Source organism: Archocentrus centrarchus, chromosome 1 (assembly GCF_007364275.1).
Source record: "Archocentrus centrarchus isolate MPI-CPG fArcCen1 chromosome 1, fArcCen1, whole genome shotgun sequence".
NCBI classification, from domain to species: Eukaryota; Metazoa; Chordata; class Actinopteri; order Cichliformes; family Cichlidae; genus Archocentrus; species Archocentrus centrarchus.
In genome coordinates this window covers 10,257,867-10,281,544 of record NC_044346.1, presented here as the reverse complement: position 1 = coordinate 10,281,544, position 23,678 = coordinate 10,257,867, and the positions used below count along the sequence as shown (strand labels likewise).

Genomic DNA, 23,678 nt, shown 5'->3' with positions numbered 1-23,678 from the left:
CAAACATATTTGCTTTTGCAAGAAGAGCTCTATTTGTTTTCTAAAGGCAATTCTTGTTAATGTTTGTATTTTTTATTTTTATTTTATTTATTCATGCCAGGTCTGACAAGCAGGTAGGGACAGGCAAGAAGAGAGAGATTGGGAAAATAAATAAATAAAATAAAAAAGGGACAGAACCAAAAAAAAAAAAAAAGTACAGGTATATAAGAGGGGTAGATACACATAGATACACATTCACACACACACACACACACACACACAGCCATGCTGTAGTTTGTAGCAATGTGTGTGTGTGTGTGCCTCTCTCATGGAACATACTATCCAATGAGGGCAAGAAGCCACAACCACCCCCCTCAGAATCCAGAGGCAAGCAGGCAAAGGACCAGGGGACCCGGGCCATCCACGGCCATCTAGGAACTCAGAAGACCCAAGGCCACACATCCTGATGGCAACCATGCACACATCCCAGAGGAGGAAGGAGGGAGGCCCAGACGGAGCTGCCACGGTCAATGGGCAAGAGCCCAGAGAGCCAGAGGCAATAAGCAGCCCACACCCCGGCAGGTTGGCCCCCCCCAGCACAAGCTGAGAACACGGCCCCAAGGCCCCAGGTGCCCGAGAACTGCCCGCTACCTAGCAGAGCCCCCCCCCCTCACGACAGAGAGGCCCGAGCCACCCCCAGGCCACAACCGCTAAGGGAGTGGGCCAAGAGCAACGCCAAGACATCCAGCAATGCACCCCAGGACCCACAGGTGCCCACATCCCAGGGGCGGCAGTGACGACCAGCCGAGGGCATCAGGGAGCGGTAACTCCCGCCCTCCGCAGCCGTGTCCCACAGAGGCCAAGGCTCAGCAAGCCACAGACCCAGGACCAACTGTCCACACACACACACACACACACAGGTCATATACTCATACACACACATATGTCAGTCACACACTCATGCACACACAAATGGACCTTACGTGGACACTAAGTGTGGGCACGCTGGTACCAGCACAGAGCCAGCGGCATCCTGGGGAAGCAGCCAACCCAGCTCCAAACCACTAGCTAGTCCCTACCCCAGGCACAGTGCATGAAACCAGGGTGTGGGAAGACCCGCCCACCCCCTCCTCTCACACTCACTCGTGATTGGGGTGATGTGAGCGTATGTAGTGGGAAGAACCCACCCGTCACGGCTGGACACCCGAGGGAGCGCGGACCCTCCAGGTCTGCAAATTTTGATGGTATTTTCTTTTTACTTAAACTTAAACTTACCTACAGGATACATCCTTGTAAAATATGTGTACTTACATCCTTAGTCGTCCTACTTAAAGGTACTTCTGCCTTAGTCACGTTACATACATGTAGTCACAGGGTACTTATGGCTTTAGTCGCTGAAATTACGTAGAACTTACATGTACTTACAGGGTACATCCCTGTTAAATGTGTGTACGTACTGCCTTAGTCACCGTATTACAGCCTTAGTCACCATACCTACGGCCTTAGACAGAGTATTACGGCCTTAGTCACCATACTTACACCTTTAGTCAGAGCATTACGGCCTTAGTCACGGGATTATGGCCTTAGTCACCATACTTACAGCATTAGTCAGAGTATTACGGCCTTATTCACCATACTTATGGTCTTAGTCAGAGTATTACAGCCTTAGTTATGGTATTACTGCCTTAGTCACCATACTTACGGCCTTAGAGTATTACAGCCTTAGTCACCATACTTACGGCTTTAGTCAGAGTATTACAGCCTTAGTCACGGTATTACTGCCTTAGTCACCATACTTACAGCCTTAGTCACGGTACTTATGGCCTTAGTCAGAGTATTACGGCCTTAGTCATATAGTCGGCCTTAGGCCTTAATTTCCTGCTTCTAAATTCAGATGAAACTTAAATTCTTGTACTCCGCCCCACAAATCTTAGAAACATGGTGTCAAACCAGATACCTACTCTGGATGGCATTACTTTGGCCTCCACATTCAGCTGATCCAAAATGCTGCAGCTAGAGTACTGACAGGGACTAGAAAGAGAGAGCAGATTTCTCCCATATTGGCTTCTCTTCATTGGCTCCCTGTTAAATCTAGAATAGAATTTAAAATTCTTCTCCTCACCTACAAGGTCTTGAATAATCAGGCCCCATCTTATCTCAAAGACCTTATAGTCCCATATCACCCAAACAGAGCACTTCGCTCTCAGACTGCTGGCTTACTTGTGGTTCCTCGGATACTTAAGAGTAGAATGGGAGGCAGAGCCTTCAGCTTTCAGGCCCCTCTTTTGTGGAACCAGCTCCCAGCTTGGCTTCGGGAGATAGACACCCTCTCTATTTTTAAGATTAGGCTTAAAACTTTCCTTTATGATAAAGCTTATAGTTAGGGCTGGATCAGGTGACCCTGAACAACCCCTTAGTTATGCTGCTATAGGCCTAGGCTGCTGGGGGGGTTCCCATAATGCACTGTTTCTTTTCATTCATCTTGTTTAATTTGTTTATACTCCACTCTGCATTTAATCATTAAAGACTTTGCTCATACCAAAGCATTGCTGCCCCCTGGTGTTGTTTGTTGTCCTGCAGTTGTGGCCAAAAGTTTTGAGTGTGGGACAAAGTTTGCTTTTCATGTTTATTGCTTCGGTTATTTAGATTATTATTATTATTTTTATTTTTTTTTACATGTTTCTGTTATGCAGTGAAGAACAATAACAGGGATCATAGGTTTCAACTGTTCAGCTGTTTACCACCTCTGTTCTCTCCTTTTTCCTGCTGGATTCTTTAAATAAATGTCAACATTTATATAAATGATTCCTCTTCTAGGAAAAATAGTTATTTTTTTAACACAACAAAAAAAATTTGACCATTTCTTCATTGCAGCAGAGCTGGAGAATGTCAGATGGTGACATCACAAGCCAGTCACATCCAATGGATGGACAGAAACCAATAGGCTAGGGATTGGAAACCACCATCAAATACAGCTATCCTACAGCTCCAGCGTTAATTAACAAGTGCACATGTACCAAGACATTTAAGGGCACTGGATGCATTATAGCCATCTGGGGCTATAATGCGTAAATTAGGAGTAACTCATTTATCATCGTGGGTCCTCTGTGTTTTCATTTTATTGCTATCTTATTTTTTGCTACATGTAAACTGTAAAAGACTGAAAAAAGTACTCCTTTTCAGCATAGCTTGGGTTGTTTATACAGTTAAACTGTATTCTAAATTCACATTTGATATATTGTGGTCTTGGTGTCTTGGTGAATTTTAATTTATCAAAGATAATGATGAACCAGACCTCATCTAGCCATGAAATTATTTATCAGTCAATTGCTCAATTATATTTTTGACTCTGAAATTGGGGGACTATGTATAAAAATGGATGTAATTCTTAAACAATTTGTGCAATATTTATGGTAAACATTAAAGCAGAAAATCTGCACTTATATTACCTCTTGATCATTTCATTTAAAATCTACTGTGGTCATATACAGAGTCAAAATTATGGCTGCATTGTGCAAAAATTTATGGATCTACTTTTGATTTGTTCCAATTTCTTTATTTGAATCTGTAAAAAAAATGCCACCTATAAAACAGTTTGACAAAAATAAGAATTTGCAGCCACAATGAGATTTTCAAAGGGCTACTAACTGAAAACTTGGCGTATCTCACCATGGCGTGGAGTGCATCCTTGAAGATTTGAGAAAACTGAACAAGTGGAAGAAAAATAAGTGACAGATCTAAAATAAAATTAAAAAAAAAAACAACTACATACAGACGAAGTCATGTTCTTAAGAAATAGTAAAAAATCCAGCAAAGACCTGACACAGGACCTGAGAGATTCATCTGGCCCTTCAGTTGATTCATTTATGGTTCACTGAAGCCTCATCAGAAATGGTCTCAGTGGCTGTGAAGAAGCTGTTCTCGAGGAAGGGAAACAGTGAGGAAAGGCTGAGGTATGCCACATTACAAAAGAACTGGACTGAAAATTAGATGCAGCAGGTCTGACGGAGTGATGAATCCAAATTTGAAATTTTAGTCCAAATTGTCATCAGTATGTACAGAGGAGGTCAGGAGAGGCAAAACATGGCGGAGGTTCTGTCATGGTTTGGGGCTGCACTGCAGGCAGTGGTGGTGGAGATCTTCTCAAAATTGATGGAATTATGAACACAGAAAAGTGCCATCAGATTTTGATTGACCATCTGGAAAGTGTCTGATTGGCAAAGGGTTCATTTTTTAGCATTGCAATTAAAAACACATAGTAGAACACTATCAGTCATGGATTGGCCTCCCCAGAGCCTGGACCTCAACATTATTGAAGCAGTGTGGGATCATCCTGACAGAGAACAGAACAAAAGGGAGAAACATCCAAAGAAGAGCTTTGAATGTCCTTCAAGAAGCCTGGAGAACTATTCCTGAAGACTGCTGAAAGAAACTACAAGAAAGTTCAGGCCATATTGAAGAATAAAGGTGGTCGTACCAAATACTGACTTTCAAGTTCATTAGAATTATACAAACACTTTTTCCATTATATACTATATTTCCATGCATGTTTGCACACATTTCAATTAATCACTCCACCTACTTCACATTTTACTTGCAAAATATAAAGAAATGAAGTGTGGCTTAAGACTTTTGCACAGCAATGAAAGCATGAACTATATCATTTGTACAAATGTATAATTGCCCACTAACAGTAACCCACATGCACAGCAGACTGAAATGACAATAAATGGGGAGCTGTAAATGTTAATATTGGTGACTTATGTTAGTAGGCCTGTAATGACAAATTGATGTTTTGCAGCCAAACTTGAGGATCTCGGTTACAATTTAACAAGTCAAGAGTTTAATTATTACCAAATAATTAATAAATGTACAGAATTCTGAGGAAATGTGTTTCCTCATACGGTTTCAGTTATCATCTAATATATTTTAAGTGAGTGGCCACCTGACAGTAAATAATTGGCAACATTTTTGATAAATATCTGTCATTTTTTCAAAATTCATTCATGTGACAACTTTCTGCCTTTGTTATTTCGTATATAATAAACTGAATATTTGGAACTGATCAACTTCTTGATCAGCTTAAGGTTTAGAATCAGAGTTCATTAAACCTGCTTTATAGACTCCTGGTATTAAGTTAAGGTTATATGTTGTGCTAATTGTAGTGCTAATAAACAGTCACATGAAGGTATTATATGTACAGTATGATCATTATAGAGTGAAACCAAATGATCAAACAACTTTGTATGAGTGCTTGGTGACAGTGGGGAGGATCAAAAATATATAAATATATCTTTAATGGAGTGATCACCACAGTCACTGCAGCTGTTTAAGAAACACTTTATTACACTTCAGTCAATCCAAGATAACTTCATATAAAATAATTAGATACTTTATGTACCTGAAAAAACCTTTTAAGTACATAAAGCACAATCTTTATTTGCATGAGAAGGTTAAACAAAGAATGATGCTACAAGGATTAACAGTTTTTGCACAGCTGGAAGATGAAAGATGTTGAGAGTTCACAATATTTGATTGTGTTTACAGACCTGTATTTATAATTTTAATGTGTTGATATAAAAAAAGTGATTATCTTTTATTTAAAGTACATATACTGATAGCCAGTGTAGAAATCTACTCTTGATTTATTTGATCAAAGAATACCTGAGCCTCAAAGATTTACATAAAACAAATCACTCATGTGACTCTTTACATTGCAAGATTACAGAATTTGTGATTTCGGTTTATAGCGCTCACACTTGTCTCCTGTCAGATGAGGGTTGCAGATCAGAGTGTACTTGACCTCAAAGCCACTTTTCCCGCTATGGCAGGTAAATGTGTGTGTCCCCATCCTCAGCTGTTTCGTACACTTTACCAGAAGATCATCATAGGATGGGTCCTCATCCCAAATCTCGAATGTTAACTCTGAGTTTGTGTTCACCTTCATCAGAAAAAGATGATGAAATAAGATTTAATGCACTCTCATCCTTTAAATATTCAGCTGAGCTTTATTAAAAAAAAAAAAAAAGATGAGTAGACCTAAAGCATTTATTTTGACTGATGAGATCCTGACCACAAATCCATAAAACCTTTTTTGGATTCAGTTTTGAAAATGTTTAAATTAAGACACTCACAAGTGGTCTGTAAGATTCATCACAGCTAAGCTGTTGCTGAATTCCTGGGAGGCTGTCTGTTTCTCTCTGTGCACCTACTCCACAAAACTCTCTGATTTGCTTTTTTCCTCTGACTGGATCGTTTCCCATCTGATTCAGTTACTTTTTCTAGAAGTGGAACTTGTTGTCATAATTTAGGTCTACTTTTTATTTGCACATTTGAACATATGCACACACTCATACACACCCCAACTGACAGGACCACTGTGTAGTGAGTTGTGATGCCTTTCAAAAAAAAAAAAATTCTATTGTAGTGTGAAGGCAAACCTGTTACCACTGGTCACTAGTCAACACAAATACAGAGACAAAGGTGCTCTGGACAGAAAACAGCATTGCGTCTTTTTCTTTGTGGATCTCTCTCAGGTGTTTGATTCAGTGTAGGGCTGCAACCATTCACTGAGTAACTTAAATACTTTTTTTTTTCTTTGCTTCAGTGTTTTTGTTTAATGCATGACTCTGTGGAGCTCATCACGTAAGCACCAGCATTTCACCCACATTTGCGACTAAAAACAGACTTGCAATAAAAACGTATCTGGGTGTGAATAAAAACACTAAGCACAGGCAGCTGTAATAATGTTAATATGGCATGTAAATACAATGAAAAGGTTTAATACTTTTGGCAGCTATTGTATGCAGTTAAACTGTTGAAACACTGTAACTTTTAAAATTGAACCCAATGAGCAGTTCATTTTAAAAGACCTGTGCGTTTCTCTTTTCAGTATTTGTTATTGCTCAGTTATAAGACAAAGGTGTTTCTTATCTGATTACTCGAGTAATCAATTACTAAAACTGCAGCCCTAATTCAGAAGATCATAAGTTGCTGCTGAACAAACATATTGATGCTGGTTTCAGTCCTAAGATTGTTATTTGGTTCAGAAATTTTATTCAGTGTGTCTTTGTCATAAAAAGCACCATAGATCGGATTTTCTCAAGCTAATTAAAGGTGTCCCCCAGGCTTCCATTTTAGCATCCCGGCAAAAGTACATGTCTGCTGACAGTACTGTCACACGTTTCCTCTGTGGTGCAGACAGTACAAGAACTACAGACAGCATGCCACAAACTGATCTGCTGCATTTAAAGCAGTTTGTTTTTACTGTTCACAAATAATTTATGATCTCCAAAGCTTGCACACAGGGGTTTGATCATTTTAGCATTGTTTCATCTGGTTTACACGACAGAACCATTGAAAGGGTACACTCATATAAATATGCCAGTATATAGATAGATGAAAAGCTTTTCTTTAATTTACACATTTCTAATGTTGTTAGAAAGCTCAAAGATTGGCTTTTACTTTAGGAATAAAACCTTTTTTACTCCAAGAAATAAACCTGCCTGTGAAGCAACTCTTCTGCCTGTTATGCTGAAACTCTGTACGTACAGGCCACCTCCTCAGTTTATTATTATTATTATTAGTTGCAATACTAGTATTTCACTTAAATTATTTTATTTTCACATCTAAACCAATGCACAGTAGCAGCTATAATTCCTTGTGCATAGGCATAAAATAACCTCTCTAGATACATATTTTGCTGTAAGGAAACTGTTATCTTTCTATTTTGACAACTCAAGATACACATAGATGGTAGAAATAACTACAGGATACAAAGTACCACACTTGAGGTGACTGATTCCAAATTTTTTGAATCTGTCTAAAACGAGATGGTTTACTGACCGTGCCAAGCTCATGATCAGTGTTCCACTGAGGGTTGTTTGAATAGATCATACTAGTCCTGCGATAGACGTTATCAATCTTCATTACGGCGTAGCTGTAAATAGGAGAAAAAAAGAGCAAAAGATGAATCAGTATTACTGCTTGAGGGGATTTCTTGTAGCGCTGTGCAGCATCCAGTGCAAGAAGCTCACAAGCTTCAGGAAAGCTGAGCAGGATGGGAAGTGAAGAAAGGAGAGGGCTAAATTTAAAAAGAAAGAAAAAAAAGAATCTGCTGTTGTTTTGGGGTTTTTTTTTTAGTACTGTAGGTACCATACATGGATTAAATACCAAAATTCACTTCTGACAGGGAAAGTCTATCCCTACACACTGAAGATGAAGAAGGATGCCCACAAGCACACGAAAACCTACATGTGGAAGCAGCTGCTGCCATAGCTCCACTCAAAAGCGTTGATAAGAAAGGCAGTAAGAGTGGCATATAGAAATACTTTACAACTAAGGTCAGAAAATTGATTCACAATATGCAGATGATGCTATTGTGCTTTTCAGACAAAAGAAGAAATGGTTCCTATGTAGTAAAACTCTTAAAAGATGTCCATCCAGCCCTGTTCAAAAAATTCAAGTGAATGAGTTTCAATCCACATTAACAACATCCAGAGTATTAACCTTTATGTTACCATGAAATTCATGTTAACATTTTGCTTGAGCGTCTCATGAGCTTCTAGTCAGCAAAGCTTAGCTCCCTGGTGCTAAAAGAAGAAAAGGATGTTCACAAGTTGTGCTTTGCATTTGGCAGCACTCATATACCACCCGCCACTGAAAAATTCACAAAGACAAACATTCATATGGACCTTCTTGATCATTTCCACTCACCAGTGGACAGTTTGTGACAAAACTTGTGTCTGTGTCATTTCAATTTCAAACTGTACTTCAGTTGTGACAAGCTGATTGTGTATTTCATTTGTCATCATTTGTCTATTTCAGTGCCACTTTACTGACACGGTCAAATAACACAAAAGGACATAACAGCACAAGCATAGGACACATCAAAACAATAACATGCAGAACAACACAGTCAAATCAGGAGACATGAAGACAGGTGACAGAAATGATGCACTAAAACATACTTTGTCAGGAGAGCAATGCATGTATACAATCTGTTTATACAAATCAGTTTTTCCCCACAGCCAAAGTACAGTTAAAAGTTGAAAAATGACTTCTTTTTTTTTTTTTTTACATGTTTAATTGACATATACAGTGGGCATATGTATATGTCAATGTGGGCATATCCCATAAAACTACATTTAACTAGATGGCTGTTTTCAAGTAGCTGAAATGCTGTTTGCCATTTCTTGTTAACTAATGTTTTGGGTTATAACATTAGTGATGCCTATTTCTTTTTAAAATGCTTTCTTTACTGGGTGGCATGGTGGTTAGCACTGTTGTCTCACAGCTAGAAGGTCCTGGGTTAAAATCCACCTTGGCCAGGACCTTTCTTTGTGGTATTTGCATGTTTTCCCCGTGTCTGCGTGGGATTTTCCGGGTATTCTGGTTTCTTCCCACAGTCCAGAGACATGCACTCAGTGGGGTTAGGTTAATTAGTGACTCTAAATTCAGCTCTAGAGACAAAGAGGAACCGAGGAGAGTGCAAAAGGATGTTAAATACAAGATCTGGAGAGGCAAAGAGAGCTTCAGGAGGAAGATGGAGGAACAGCTCCAACATAACGAAGTCCGAGAAGTCTGGAGTAACATGAAAAAAATCTCTGGCCCCTTTGAGGACAGTGGAGGAGCCACAGTGTCTGCTGACCAGGGGGTGGGCTAACAACCTGAATCTGTTTTTCAATTTGACTCTGGGCCATTGACCACCTCCCCCACCTCTCAGCTCTCATCTACCCCCCTCCGTATGCCTCTCTCCTGGCGCAGTGCTATTGTTGCCTGCACTCTCCTCACCCCCACACACTCCTCACCCCCACCCACAACAGAGCCAGCCCCATCACCCACCCCAACCCAGCCTCACATCCACCTCACAGCTGATTAGGTGGTGGCTGATTAGAAGTCAGCTCAGGAAGACAAAGATCAGGAAGGCAGCAGGTCCAGATGGAATCAGCTCCTGACTGCTCAGAGACTGTGCAGACCAGCTCTGTCAGGTGGTCCTGCACATCTTCAACCTGAGCCTGAATCTGGAGAGGGTTCCTAAACTGCGGAAGACTTCCTGCATAGTTCCAGTGCCAAAGATCGCACATCCCAGGGAGTCCAACCACTACAGACCTGTGGCCCTGACTTCTCACCTGATGAAGACCATAGAGATGTTCATCCTGCACCACCTTCACCCACTGGTGAACTCAGCGCTGGACCCCTGCAGTTCGCCTACCAGCCTGGCATCGGAGTGAACGACGTCGTCATCTACCTGCTGCACAGATCCCTCTCTCACCTAGAGCAGGTGGGAAAAACTGTGAGGGTCATGTTCTTTGACTTCTCCAGTGCTTTCAACACCATCCAGCCTGCACTGTTGAGAGGGAAGCTGAAGGGAGCCGGAGTGGACAGGCAGCTGACGGCATGGACTACCTCACCAACAGACCACAGTATGTGAGGTGCCATGACTGTGTGTCTGATGTGGTAGTCTGCAGCACAGGGGCGCCACAGGGCACGGTCCTCTCACCCTTTCTGTTCAGTCTGTACACTTCAGACTTCAGGTGCAACTCAGACCACTGCCACCTACATAAGTTCTCAGATGATACGGCCATCATTGGATGCATATCAGATGGGAACGAGGAATACAGGGGGGTCATCAGTGACTTTGTTGGCTGGTGTGAGACCAACGCACTCCAAATCAATGCCAGCAAGACGAAGGAAATGATCATAGACTTCAGGAGGAAGTCACCCCCTACAGCACTGGTGAACATCCAGGGAAAGGACATCGAGACAGTGGTCTCTTACAAGTACCTGGGTGTTCACCTCTGGACTGGACTACAAATACAGACGTCCTGTATAAGAAGGACCAGAGTTGACTCCACCTGCTGAGGAGACCGAGGTCCTTCAGTGTCTGCGGGACTCTGTTAAAGACTTTTTATGACTCAGTGGTAGCATCTGCCCTTTTCTATGCAGCGGCCTGCTGGGGAGGTGGATGCACTGAAAGAGACAGGAGCAGGATTGACAAACTGGTGTGGAAGTCAAGCTCTGTGCTGGGATGTCCTCAGGAGTCTGTGATGGTGGTGAGTGAGAGGGGGATGTTAGCAAAGCTGACATCCATCGTGGACAACCCCCATCACCCTCTGCATGAGACCGTGGGTGTGCTGAGCAGCTCCTGCAGTCAGAGACTGAAACATCCTCGCTGCAGGAAGGTCATTCATCCCAGCAGCAGTTAGACTGTATAACCCATCATGATGTCATGAATCACTTGGACACTTTACCTCCACTGCCATCACTTTATCCATACCGTACATATATATTTTATTTATTACACTCTCACCCATATAATGCATACCGTGTACCTTACCGGCTACAAATGTATACTGTTTTGATATCTATATACAGTGTTTTGATGTGTGTGTGTGTGTATTGATGTTGATATATATTTTATGTATATAGTGTTTTCTGTTCTATTTTATTTCATTTGTTTTATTCATCCTTTCATTCTTCTCTGTACTGAGCTGCTGTAATGCTCAAATTTCCCCGTCGTGGGATCATTAAAGTTTTATCTTATCTCTCTTATTTTAAATTGCCCATAGGTGTGAATGGTTGTCTCTGTCTCTCTGTTAGCCCTTCGACAGGCTGGCGAGCTGTCCGGGTGCACCCTGCTTCTTGCCTAATGACATCTGGGATAGGCTCCAGCCCCCCGCAACCCAGAAAATGATAAGCAGAAGAACTTCTGAAATTACTGTAGGGTCTTTACCTTACAATATAAAGCACCTCAAGGTGACTGTTTGTTGTGATTTGGTGCTATAAAATTGATTTGAATTGAACTGAACTGTAACTGTCCCACCTTTGGCAAGCAGCCCCTTTTTGTGGTGCCCAAGCAATACTATTGCCAGGCAACAACCGTCACATACTTGTGTGCAGCATGTGCAAAAAAAATGGCATTATTCAGTACTGACACTGCCCCACCTGGACAACATATGGTTAAAAAAAAACTTGTCATTCCTTGCACTTTCGCATGATTAGTGGGGTATATCCATCCATCCATTCTCGTTCGCTTATCCTTTGCAAGGTCGTGGGTGGCTGGAGCCTATCCCAGGGCACGAGGCAAGGTTACACCCTTGCAGTGCTAACACAGAGAGACAGACAACCTATTCACACCTGTGGGCAATTTAGAATCACCAGCTAAACTACTCCGACTAAGTGGGGGGAAACCAGAGTACCCGGAGAAAACCCAGAACATGCAAACTCTACACAGAAAGGCCCCAGCCAAGGTGGATTTAAACCCAGACCTTCTTGCTGTGAGGTAACAGTGCTAACCACCACGCCACGGTGCTGCTACTAGTGGGGTATATTATTAGTTTAATTTATGTATGACCAATGAATAAATAAGTGTATCAGGACCTGATCTTGGGAACCTCCAAGCAAATCATTCTCTGGGGGAAACTGTACTCTGGAAGGGGGCAAAGCATAGTGAGCTGAAAGTATGCTGAAGCAGTGGGTGGAAAGCAAAATGTGAGCCCACTAAGGTAAGATGTCTGCCAGTCCCTCTGTAGGTAAAATTGTTTGCCCTGACAGCACATGTTGCTTCCAGGAGGCTGTAAATAAGGATGACAGAGCTACGGGTGGTGTAGTCCTACCTGGACACAAGGTGGAGCTCAATTAACCCTGACTGGACTGCTGGGTGTCAGTTGCTGAAAGACCTAAATCACATTTTGACTGAGGAAGCAACTCAAGATGTCCAGGTACATCAACATATACCATCAACTTTCAGTCCTTGACCTCACCCTACTCACCTGTCAGTTATATCCCAATCATCTCCCCACAGATTCCAGGCTTTAATATTAGTCACATTCAACATCCCCCTCCTGGTTTGTATAGGACAGCAGTTGGATGCCAGGTTATCGAGCAGCCAACAAAATAGTTCTCTGTGTGAGCTCTGCACGGTCTTGCTTAATAAGTATGCCAACGTGGCTTTCTTCATCTCTGCCTTTTGTGTCTCGGTTGGCATCAGCTCATACAGTGGCAAAAGGGAGTATGAAACAACACCTGGGCTATCCTTCAAGCTGTTCAGCCAGTGGACAAGGTCCAGGGAGTTATTATGGGTGAGGGAAAAGTCCCCTGACCAAGCAGTGCCTCCAGCCACCTCAGTGTGGTGTTTGTGGAGATCAGCGTTATAGTTAGTGGCTTCATCCCGATTTTCTAGGACTTTCATGCAAGATGGTCGGTCACTGGATAGTTTTATCTTCCCCAAGCCAACAGAGAATCCGTGTGATAAACAGGAGTGAACCTGAAAGACAGGAATGAGAAACAAGATTCCATGTGCACCTTATAGCTAAACAGTAAATGCATTAACTCTATACAAAAGCTATAGTCTGAGATATGCACTTATGATGGTAGACCTTCACATCAACAAAATTAAGGATTTGCTGCATTGCTCAGGGATCCTTTTTTATGACAGACCACCATCACTGACATGACTGTTTGTTCATTTGGGTACAGATCAAAAATATTTCTTTGAGTCTTTCATTGCAGTGGTAACGCAATGTGTGTAAATGTGAGTGTGTGTTAAGAAATACACAGTCTGGTGACTGTGCGCAGGCACATCGGCTTCCTGTACCTCCTGAGAAGAAAGCCCGTTCAGTGAGGCCAAACAGATTCGTACAGCTGTGACCCTCCTCAGTCTCCCCCCAAGGTGAATCTGCAATTAGGTACAAGGTGTTGTAATTAAATACATTTGTGTGTGTGTGTGTGTGTGTGTGTGTGTGTGTGTGTGTGTGTGTGTGTGTTAACCTGGTGGATGTAGTGTGTGCCATAGGTTTGTATCAATGCGTCGTACTGGTCCTTCTCTGTGAGGCTGTACTCCTCTGGCAGATTGTTCACAGCCTTCTTGAACTCTTCGGTGAGAAGCGGTTCATTTGCTACGCGGTAACTAGACACAAAGAGACAGATTAGGGAATCATCTTAACAGAAGGTATAATCACTTTTATATAACAAACTTTAATCTAAGTTTTAAAACTTATGTGTTTTATAGTTTTGTTTTGTTTTCCAAGCCTACCTATAATGCTTGCAGGTGATGCCATGTACACTGAAGGTGTAGTCGTCCTCTTTGGCACTATGTGTAGCAAACTTATAGACCTCAGAGGCTGTACCTCCCACAATCTGGTCATCAGACTCCAAATCATCCAAATTTAGGCCAACCTGACAGACAAATGAATGAGATAACTAAAGTCTGCTTTACATAAAGTATCGATCATAATCACTTCTTTATATTCTAGGTCCTTTTGCTGGGATACTATATCCTGTTTGCCATAAAGTCCTGGTCAAATGATTAAAAAAAAAAGTATTTTTATTGCTTGTGCTTGATTTAGTGCTGTCCTGGTGATATAAAAAAAAGCTAAATCAACAAAGTTTCTTCTATTATTGTAGCAATGAGATTCCAAAATGTTAATTTTTATGAATTTTAATAGTATTTGTGAATGTTTCCTACCTTCATCAGTGAGCTGTGGATAGAATTTAAAGGAAAGAATCACTGTTACAATTCACCGTTCAGTTCTTAAAAAGTTTATTAAAATGTATATTTACAGATATACTGAAAATGTTGATGGAATTTTTAGCTGTTATGCTGCATTAATCATAATAACTATTAAACATAATAGCTATTTAGGAGATTTTATATATATATATATATATATATATATATATATATATATATATATATATATATATATATATATATATATGTGTGTTATGCTAAGTTTAGAGTGGGTAGTTTACTCTGTGGAACAAGCATGCTGAGCTGTTAAATAAGATTGTATGATTTGTTTTAGAGCAGCAAATACAACATTTAACCTGCACTTGGTGCCAGCTTTTATGGTGAAACACTGACTAAGAAGATCAAGAAGCAAGTCTGTGTCCTTGGATATATTACATAAAGGACATGGATGCTGTAATATAATGTGGTATGATACTGTCAGTGGCGGATCTAGGATTTTTTTGAATAAGGGGCCATCAAGGGGCCACAGTATTCATAGAGGGCCAAGTATTTGTGGTAAATGTGGTGATATACGGACCAATAAAAATTAAAGCCATTACATTAAAGTTATGGTAAATCTTATCACCATGAGTTGTAAGAATTCAGTGAACTTATGTGCCATTTCACTAAATAACAATATCAGACATTTCATAAATTACAGCATTAACTGTTGTTGCTCTCCCTAAATGATTCCACCTTGGCCCAGGTCTCTTCTTCTCTCTGTGTGGAGTTTGCATGTTCTCCCCGTGCTTGCGTGGGTTTCCTCCGGTTTCCTCCCACATTCCAAAGACATGCACTTACTAGGGTTAGGTTAATTGGCTACACTAAATTGCCCATAGGTATGAATGAGAGTGTGAGTGGTTGTTCGTCTCTCTGTGTTGGCCCTGCAACAGGCTGGCGACCTCTTCAGGGTGTACCCTGCCTCTCGCCCTATGACAGCTGGGATAGGCTCCAGCCCCCCCCCCCCCCCCCCCCCCCCCCCCCCGCAACCCTGTGAACAGGGTGAGCGGAAGCGAATGGATGGATGGATGGATGGATGAAAAGGGACTGGAGGTGCCCTGCTACTGACCAGCCTCTGGTCTACTGTGTCCTGCTGCTCTCTCCCTCCTCTCACCCTGCTCATTTTCAGCTGGCAGACTCACTCTTTGGTCAAAAACTGCTGAATTCCCGCCTGAGACTGACCCTTTCTTTTCATATTCTTCTCTATCACTGCCAGACATTATAGTTAATGTTAACACACAAATGCAGATTACAAAGAAGTACATGAATTAGTATTACATGAATTAGTGAAATGCTAACATTCATGTCCAAACACAAGTAGGGCCTCAGTTAACATTACTCTTAAATAACTTTGCTTCTTAATTTAATGTTTGTCAGACTTACGCTGTGTGACAGCTCTGAGTAAAAAGGAATTTATGACTTATCATTACCGACAAATTCCTCAAAATATACACTGGCATTGGTTGTCGGTTAAAAAACTTTCTCCACCAGATCGTTCAGATCTTCTTTTTCTTCTGTAAGCTTTAGTCATGCTGGACATTCCTATTTGGCTCATTAGCGCTACTGGTGTTTCGGCATGGAATTGCATCCACCTATAATTTGATTCTCGCTCTTGGACAAAGGACAGATGAGTGACAGGACAGGACAGGGGCACTTCAGGGGGCCAATCAGATTTCAGATGGGGCCAATGCCCCTGTGGCCCCGCCCCTAGAACCGCCCCTGAATACTGTACCTAACAGATGTGTGTACACTGCTGTAAACCTCAGGGTTGCATTGGCTGAATGCATGCCAGTCCACTACAGATACTGGCAGCTGAAAATAAAAGACAGAGCACCATGATTAACATGAACTCATAAGGTGTGTGTGTGTTACTGTTTTGCTCACGGCTCAGATTTTATTATTTTACCTTCTGCAAGGTGTTGCCTTGAAGGGGATTGGAACAGAGAGTACAGGTGCCATTTGGAGTGAGGTACTTGTTCACATCCACCACAAAAGCTCCTGTTTGACGCGCAGAGACCACATCAAATCCTGCACCCACCAGGCTGTGGCCCGGTACAAAGGGAGCAGACTCGCACTCACTCTGGGTCCCAGTCTGACAGGAGAGAACAGGGGAGTTGTACGACAGAAAGAAGAAGAGGCCAAGATAGAAAGGAGGCAGGGTTGAAAGGAAGAGCATGGCTTCAGTCAAAGAGACTGAAGTAGTTCACACAGAAGTGGGAGAGAGAAGGATATTCAGTTAGGTCCACATTTCTTTTTAGACAGTGAGAAATGTTTACTGACTTTAGCTGTTTACCAAAAAATGTCACAGTTATTTAACTAATATAGACTTAAGATTTGAAGGCCGGGCATAATTACACCCTGCAAACAATTTCACCCACAAGTTGGGGTGGAATTACAGTCATCTGGATGTTACTGTCCCTACTGATCTCATTAAAACTGTGATGCAAGATAATGTGTGTGAGAGGTGGGATCTAAGAGTAAGTAGGAGCAGCCTTTTCCCATTATAAGGACAGGTGTAAGCAATTAGTGTCTCTTCATTTCAGGCTTGAGCACTTGGTATAATTCCTTGGTGTAGTTCAGTTCAATTCAATTTTATTTATATAGCGCCAAATCACAACAAAGTCGCCTTAAGGCGCTTTATATTGTGAGGTAAAGACCCTAAAATAATTACAGCGAAAACCCAAAAGTCAAAACGACCCTCTATGAACAAGCATTTGGTGACAGTGGGAAGGAAAAAGTTCCTTTTAACAGGAAGAAACCTCGAGCAGAACCAGGCTCGGGGGGGCAGTCATCTGCCGCAACTGGTTGGGGCTGAGGGGAGAGAGACAGGACAAAGAACACACCGTGGAAGAGAGCCAGAGATTAATAATAACTAATGATTAAATGCAGAGTGGGGTATAAACAGAGTGAAAAGGTGAATGAAAAGAAACACTCATAGGAACCTCCCAGCATCATAGGAACCTCCCAGCAGCCTAGGCTTATTGCAGCATAACTAAGGAATGTTCAGGGTCACCTGATCCAGCCCTAACTATAACCTTGATCATAAAGGAAAGTTTTAAGCCTAATCTTAAAAATAGAGAGGGTGTCTGCCTCCTGAATCCAAATTCAGAGCTGGTTCTACAGAAGTGGGGCCTGAAAGCTGAAGGCTCTGCCTCCCATTCTACTCTTAAGTATCTGAGGAACCACAAGTAAGCCAGCAGTCTGAGAGCGAAGTGCTCTATTAGAGTGATATGGTACTATGAGGCTGAGTTGTGAGTTGTGGTGGGACTGATCTTTCAAGCACAAATTTGGTTCTCTAGTTCCCCGCAAAACAGGTAGGCCACAGAAAATAATGTTTTTGAGTCATTGTGGAGCTGGTATTGAGGGTTATGACAAAAGTCTAATTTTTGATGATTCCTTTGGGAAGCTCATAGCAGACCCAGCAACTTCTTCTTGCATTACATTTAAAGCAATCTTGGACCAGGTACTTTGAAGGAGTATAGTAAAGTAGGAAGGATATTCCATCTGTGGTACCTTATTGTTTGCTTATGCATTAAATATACTTTAAATGATAAAAAATAAAAATCTGTTTTTACACTTATGGTTTTGTTTTATCATTAATGGTTTGACAACATTAGTTCTCTACGATAATGAAAGTTTGCAAACTGAATGCATGTCTGCAGCTCTTCCTGAATCTAGAAATTGGTTGCGTCAGCACCATGTTGTCTGGGACAGAAAAAATAGCCAGAATCAAAGCCTAAAAAAAATGCTCTCTCTCCATAAAATTAATTCTACATCTCATCTATTAAAGTGCACTGCATGGTAACATTTCAAAAAGAGTTTCTGTCTGTTCCAAATGCCACTTTCAGTAATCCAAATCAAGCTGATCAGGACAAAGGATGAGCACAGCATATGTGGTAGCCATTCTTGTTTCCCGTGGAGTCACAGTCATTTTATGTTATGGGCCACATACAGGCCAAACTGATCTCAAGTGGGCTCAACCAGTAAATTCTTTGAATTAATCATTTATTTACAAAAGAAAAAATAATAATGAAAAACAGTCTCTTCTACCTTTATAGAAGTACATACTAAAATATTCACCTGAGGCACAGACAGAAGTTTAAAAAAAACAAACTGAAAAACCAACACAAAGTGAAAGATACTCCACTCTCTGAGAAAAACAGTTCATTTCTTTCTCAATAAGTAACACGTGGAAAAACACCTGGAGGAGAAATATGTGCAATTATAAATATCAGTTTTTCTGCATTTATTGAGTCCACTGTCATTACATACAGTTTGTCCAATAAATATTTGGACAAAAACATCATTTTTATTTTGTCTCTGCACTTATTGTATTGTCTTGCTTCAGCTCTCAGTTTGTCCTATTGGTTGAAAGTGAAAAATCTTATAATGACCAGAATAGTTTGTGGTGTGCTCCTCCTTGTTGCTGCTATTAGATAACATGGAAGGCTTATGTGTGCAAGAAGGACTATGAAATGCAGGGAAGTGGACTCTGTAGTTTGAAACAGTTGGAATTCTTCCAAATGATATCCACTACTATAGGCAACATAGATAGGTTATAGTGATGTACTTCATCATATGGGTTCAAAGACCCACGAGGTGATAACAAGAAATCAAGAAACCTTGCTCAGACTTTGCCCAGACCTGTGATACTAGGGCAGGGATCCTCAAATCCAGGCCTCAAGGGCCAGTGTCCTGCAGCTTTTAGATGGGCCCCTGATCCAACACACCTGAATCAAATTGCTGAATTACCTCCTCAGTATGCAGTTAAGTTCTCCTGAGTCCTGCTAATGACTTCTATATTTGACTCAGGTGTGCTAAAGCAGAGACACGTCTAAAAGTTGCAGGACACCAGCCCTGGAGGCCTGGATTAAGGATCGCTGTACTAGGGTTTCACCTGGAGCCAGGCCAGGGGGAGGGGCTCTTTGGAGAGCTCCTGGTGGCCATAACACATGGGCCCTGGACGGGCTCAGCCTGAACAAGGCACACGAGTTTGGCCTCCTGTAGACCCACCACAGGGGGACCAGTAGGGGTCCAGTGCTTTTGCGTTAGACAGAGTCCTTGGTGAACCGATGTGCAGGTTGCTGAAACTAGTATTTGGGAGATGGAATGTCCACCTCTCTGGTGTAAAGGAGCCAAAGCTAATGCATAACATTGAGAGATACTAGATACAGTCAGTTCACCTCAGTGCACTCAATATGAATGTTTTGCATGTGAAACTAGAAAAAAAATGGAACCCCTCCTCTTGCTTATAGTAACAGCATAATTTCTGAGACATTATTTCTAAATTTCTAGCCTGATTTCAAGACAATAGCACTAACATTTGCCAAATTTAAGAATATTTTCCTATATATGAAGAAATTTTAAAATCTTTTCACTGCATCAATAAAAATGTTTCAAACACATTTCCAAAACAGTTGGAAATCTGTGCGAAAATGTAATTAAAGCCAAATTTAAACTCTATGCTTGACTGAAACTAGAAAACAGACCACATATAAAAGATTGAGAAATTTGTGTTAAATTAATTTGATGCCAGAAACACGTGTCTAAAGATTTGGGACAACAGCATATTTTCCTCTGCGTTGCACCGCTTATCCTTTCAATAACACTGTGTTTGGGAGAGGCCAGATGCTGCAGATTTGAAAGCCAAATGGTTGTTGTTGGGTTTTTTTTTTTGTTTTGGTGACTGGGTTTCTGCTGCTCAGTAGTTTAGCGTCTCCTCTGTAATTTTTTTGTTTCATAAAAATTTCAGTGGGTGATGAGACTGGACTATTGACAGGTCCATTTAAAACCCTGACTCTTTTATGAAATCCTATGGTGTTGTAATCAATTGGTTCAGACTATTCTCAGATTACAGCTAAAGTACAAATAGCAAAACTGTATCAGTTAGTGGTGACTCAAACAGTGCATGCCAGAATCAAAACACTTGGCCTAAAAGCAAGGTTAGGCCAAGCTGACGTACAATCAGCTGAGAGGTAAGGTTGCAGCACTGGCTAACAGATCAAACGGAGCGTGGCAAAAGCTTTTGGCTGAATGTGGATTGAGGGATTTGGCTGAGGTGTGGTTGGCAAAATAACCTTATTTAGTTAAATTCCTAAAATAATTCTCAATCTACCCACCTCAGAATGAGATTACATGTTTAAAATTAATTCATTAATCAAACAAGTATAATTAATACTCACATTCTCATGGACTGGTAAGCACTTAAGAACAATGCGTGGAACAAACTTCAGCTGAAAGTGAAATTATGTTCACGAACTGCATCAGCAGGCAAATTTAAAATCTGCTGCAGGTGTTAAAGTCCAACAGCAGCATGCAAATTAACCCTTGCCTGTTGCTCAGGATGTTTACGCCCCCTTTAATTTTTAATTTTTCAATAACTTTTGCTGTGTTGATGCAGGCATAGGTGATCAACTTCAGAAGAAAAAAAGGACACTGGACACTTTTGAGGTTGTGGTGGAGAGGAGGTCACTGAACAAACCACTTACTGGACAGGCAGTGGAACACTTTCTATGACGCACTGATTCAGCTCCACCACCGCCGGGGCAGATTTAGGAAATCTTTTTTTTTTTTTTTGCGTTTTTGGCCACAGCAGCTTTTGTTAGCAGTGGAGAGAGACAGGAAATGGGGGAAAGATACAGGGGAAGACACGCGGGCAAATTGGCGACAGGCCGGGATGCAAACCCGCGCCGCCCGCACCGCAACGCGGCATATGAATGTGGTCGCCGGCTTCACCACTAAGCCACCCAGGCGCCCAGATTTAGGAAATCTTTCGTCCAACATGCTCACCGTTTATAATACAATATATCTGTTAGCTGCTCTTTAATATGAACGTTTGGCATTTTTTTGCTTGTTTTATGAGCACTGAAACATACTGGTGACCTATATATGGTGTCACACCCAATGGAAACTGGGGCAAGCTCCAGCCACCCCAAGACCAAAAGGTGCAAACACAAAAATGAGCTAAAACCTAAGCTTAAAAACATGAGCTGGGGAGATAATAAGACTACTAACTGTTAGTCAGCAGCAGTAACATAGTGGGTGGAGGGCAGTGGTAATTGTCTGATTCTGGAGTCTGATGACCTGTGCATTGATACTTTTAGACAGTTTATTTGTCCTTGATTTCAGACTCCTCTAGCGCCTACTGGAGGGCAGAAGTGTGAATGTACTGTGTTGGAGGTGAGGATTGTCCTTAATGTGTGTTCACCTTCTTTACTTGTGTCTCACCAGGTCACCAATCCTAGCCCTTCTCTTTTGTACGCTCTCTCCTCTCCTTCTGCAGCAGCATTTGCATACAGCTGGTCTAGTGCTCTGTTGTGTCTAGAAGTTACAACTGAGCAATACTGTTGAAAAGTCAGCAATGTTCTGTCTGCTGAGATGCCACAGTAACGTTCCTTCACAATAGCATATCTTGGACTGCTCCACCTTTCATTCACAAACGGTGTGAATCCTCCACCTGCATCCAGAGGAGCCACCCTCATTAGAAAGAATGCAGGTTTAAGGAGCTTCCAGTGATTTCACATTTCAGACCTGAAATCTATGCCCATCTTTTATATGCAGTCTAATAAAAACAGATTGAGCCTCTTGTTCTGTAATGGTTTTCATTGGTCCAGTTGAGAAAATTAATGATGTGATTAGTTAGAAAAATGCAGTGTTTGGATCTTAATTCAAATTGTAGGCCTATGCTAGTTTTTAAAAGCAGTAAAGAAGATTACATGTTGTAATGTCTACTTAAGTATGTAAAGAGAGCGGCTATAATCTGTTATTTTCGGCTAGTGAAAGAGGTCAGGCATGTTTACAGAGATATTGATTCAGAGAATAGGAAACATGTAAAAGCAATTGGGTGGAATCCAAGGACACGGCACATGAAAAGTGAGAGAAGATAGGGGTGAAATGGGGAAAACAAACAGGGCAGAGATAACAGTGATGAAAACATTTACCCAGGGAGAACACAGACTTTATAGTCAATATTTACAGACTGCAGAACCAACAGTACGTCTGTTTGTACATAAAAACCCATTTGAAGGGTTAACCAAAAGATAATATTTAAATCTTTCCTAAGATTTGTGGAGAGAATAATATGAGACCTAACATCAAACATAAAAAATAAATAAATTGCATTGAAGAGGACTCTTAACTGCAAGTCAGACCATAAACACATGAACAAAAAGAGGTTTCCTAATATAGGTCATCATTCAAGTGCTCATTTTCCTCATAGACTTGTATACAGTCAGATTTCATACTGAATCCAGAGCAATCAGCCTGCTCAGCTAAAAAATGAAACCAGCACGAAGTGTTAAAATTTCCAGCTTCACAAACCACTCTGTATGAGCAGTTTCCCCTTCACAACAACTCTGGGTGAATTTTTTTATGCATCGTCTACCTGCCGTTAGAGGTGTTGCCGCTTTGGTTTCCAAAATCATGGAGCTGATACCTGCCTGCACGGCCTCACGTACGCAACTGTGAGTCACTAAAGTGGAGCTTTCAACTGAGTTTATGCCATCCATCTATTTTCTTCCACTCATCCTTTTCAGTGTCTCAGGGGGCTGAGCCTATCGCAGCTAGTATTGAGTGAGGGGCAGGGTACACCCTAGACAGGTCACCAGCCTGTCGCAGGGCTACCACAGAGAGATAGACAACTATTCACACGCATTTACGGCCCATTTAAAATCACAAATTAACCTAACCCCACTAACTGAATGTCTTTGGACTGTAGGAGGAAGCCGGAGTACCTAGGGAGAGTACCCAGAGACAGGCCCCAGACAGATGAGGGATTCAAACCCAGGACCTTTTTTGCTGTGAGGCAACAGTGCTAACCACCTTTCCACTGTGCCACCCGAGTTTTTGGCTGTGTTAATAAAATATGTGATTAACATTATGGCTCGCTGTATGGCACAGTTTTTTTTGTTTTTTTTATCACTGTTGTGTATGTAGAGTTTTGCACATAGTTGGCATTTTTACGCTGACTTTAATATTTATTCATTGGAGACTGTACCAGGGTTATAATAGTTTTGAATTTTACATTATAGTTTAGTTTTAGTTAGTTTTTACTTTTTTTTCTCTAATTCAGTTAGTTTTAATTAGTTTTCAGAGTGGTTTTTCTCGTTTTTATTTTTGGTTTCATGCTTACTTTCAGTTAGTTTCAGTATTAGTTTTAGTATTTTCATACCTAATCAGGTGCAAGATT

The 23,678-nt window shown here is 41.3% G+C and overlaps 1 protein-coding gene across 2 annotated transcripts; it reads right to left on the bottom strand.

Annotated features, from left to right (window-relative positions):
* Positions 1-5,305: 5,305 nt before the first annotated feature.
* On the bottom strand, positions 5,306-23,013 carry LOC115796550 (perforin-1-like). Of its 2 annotated transcripts, none has more exons than XM_030753026.1 (10): positions 22,875-23,013; positions 16,398-16,684; positions 16,224-16,303; positions 14,447-14,459; positions 14,015-14,157; positions 13,750-13,888; positions 13,577-13,657; positions 12,753-13,246; positions 7,825-7,918; positions 5,306-5,920 (listed from the first exon to the last, which is right to left on the bottom strand). In XM_030753026.1, exons 1-10 carry the CDS (start codon positions 22,996-22,998, stop codon positions 5,702-5,704), a joined length of 1,674 nt encoding a protein of 557 aa, XP_030608886.1. In that variant the 5' UTR covers positions 22,999-23,013; the 3' UTR covers positions 5,306-5,701. The 2 variants fall into 2 exon arrangements, with proteins under 2 accessions (XP_030608886.1, XP_030608820.1); XM_030752960.1 differs by lacking the exon at positions 22,875-23,013 and adding an exon at positions 20,674-20,883.
* Positions 23,014-23,678: the final 665 nt, after the last annotated feature.

Bases quoted from the DNA above. Each gene is read 5' to 3' on its own strand.
- LOC115796550 (XM_030753026.1), bottom strand. From the start codon at position 22,998: ATGGATGGCATAAACTCAGTTGAAAGCTCCACTTTAGTGACTCACAGT. The intron at 16,304-16,397 runs GTAAAATAATAA...TTTTATTTTCAG, and splicing joins AAGGCAACACCTTGCAGAAG to CTGCCAGTATCTGTAGTGGA. The intron at 5,921-7,824 runs GTCAGTAAACCA...TTTCTGATGAAG, and splicing joins CTGATCATGAGCTTGGCACG to GTGAACACAAACTCAGAGTT.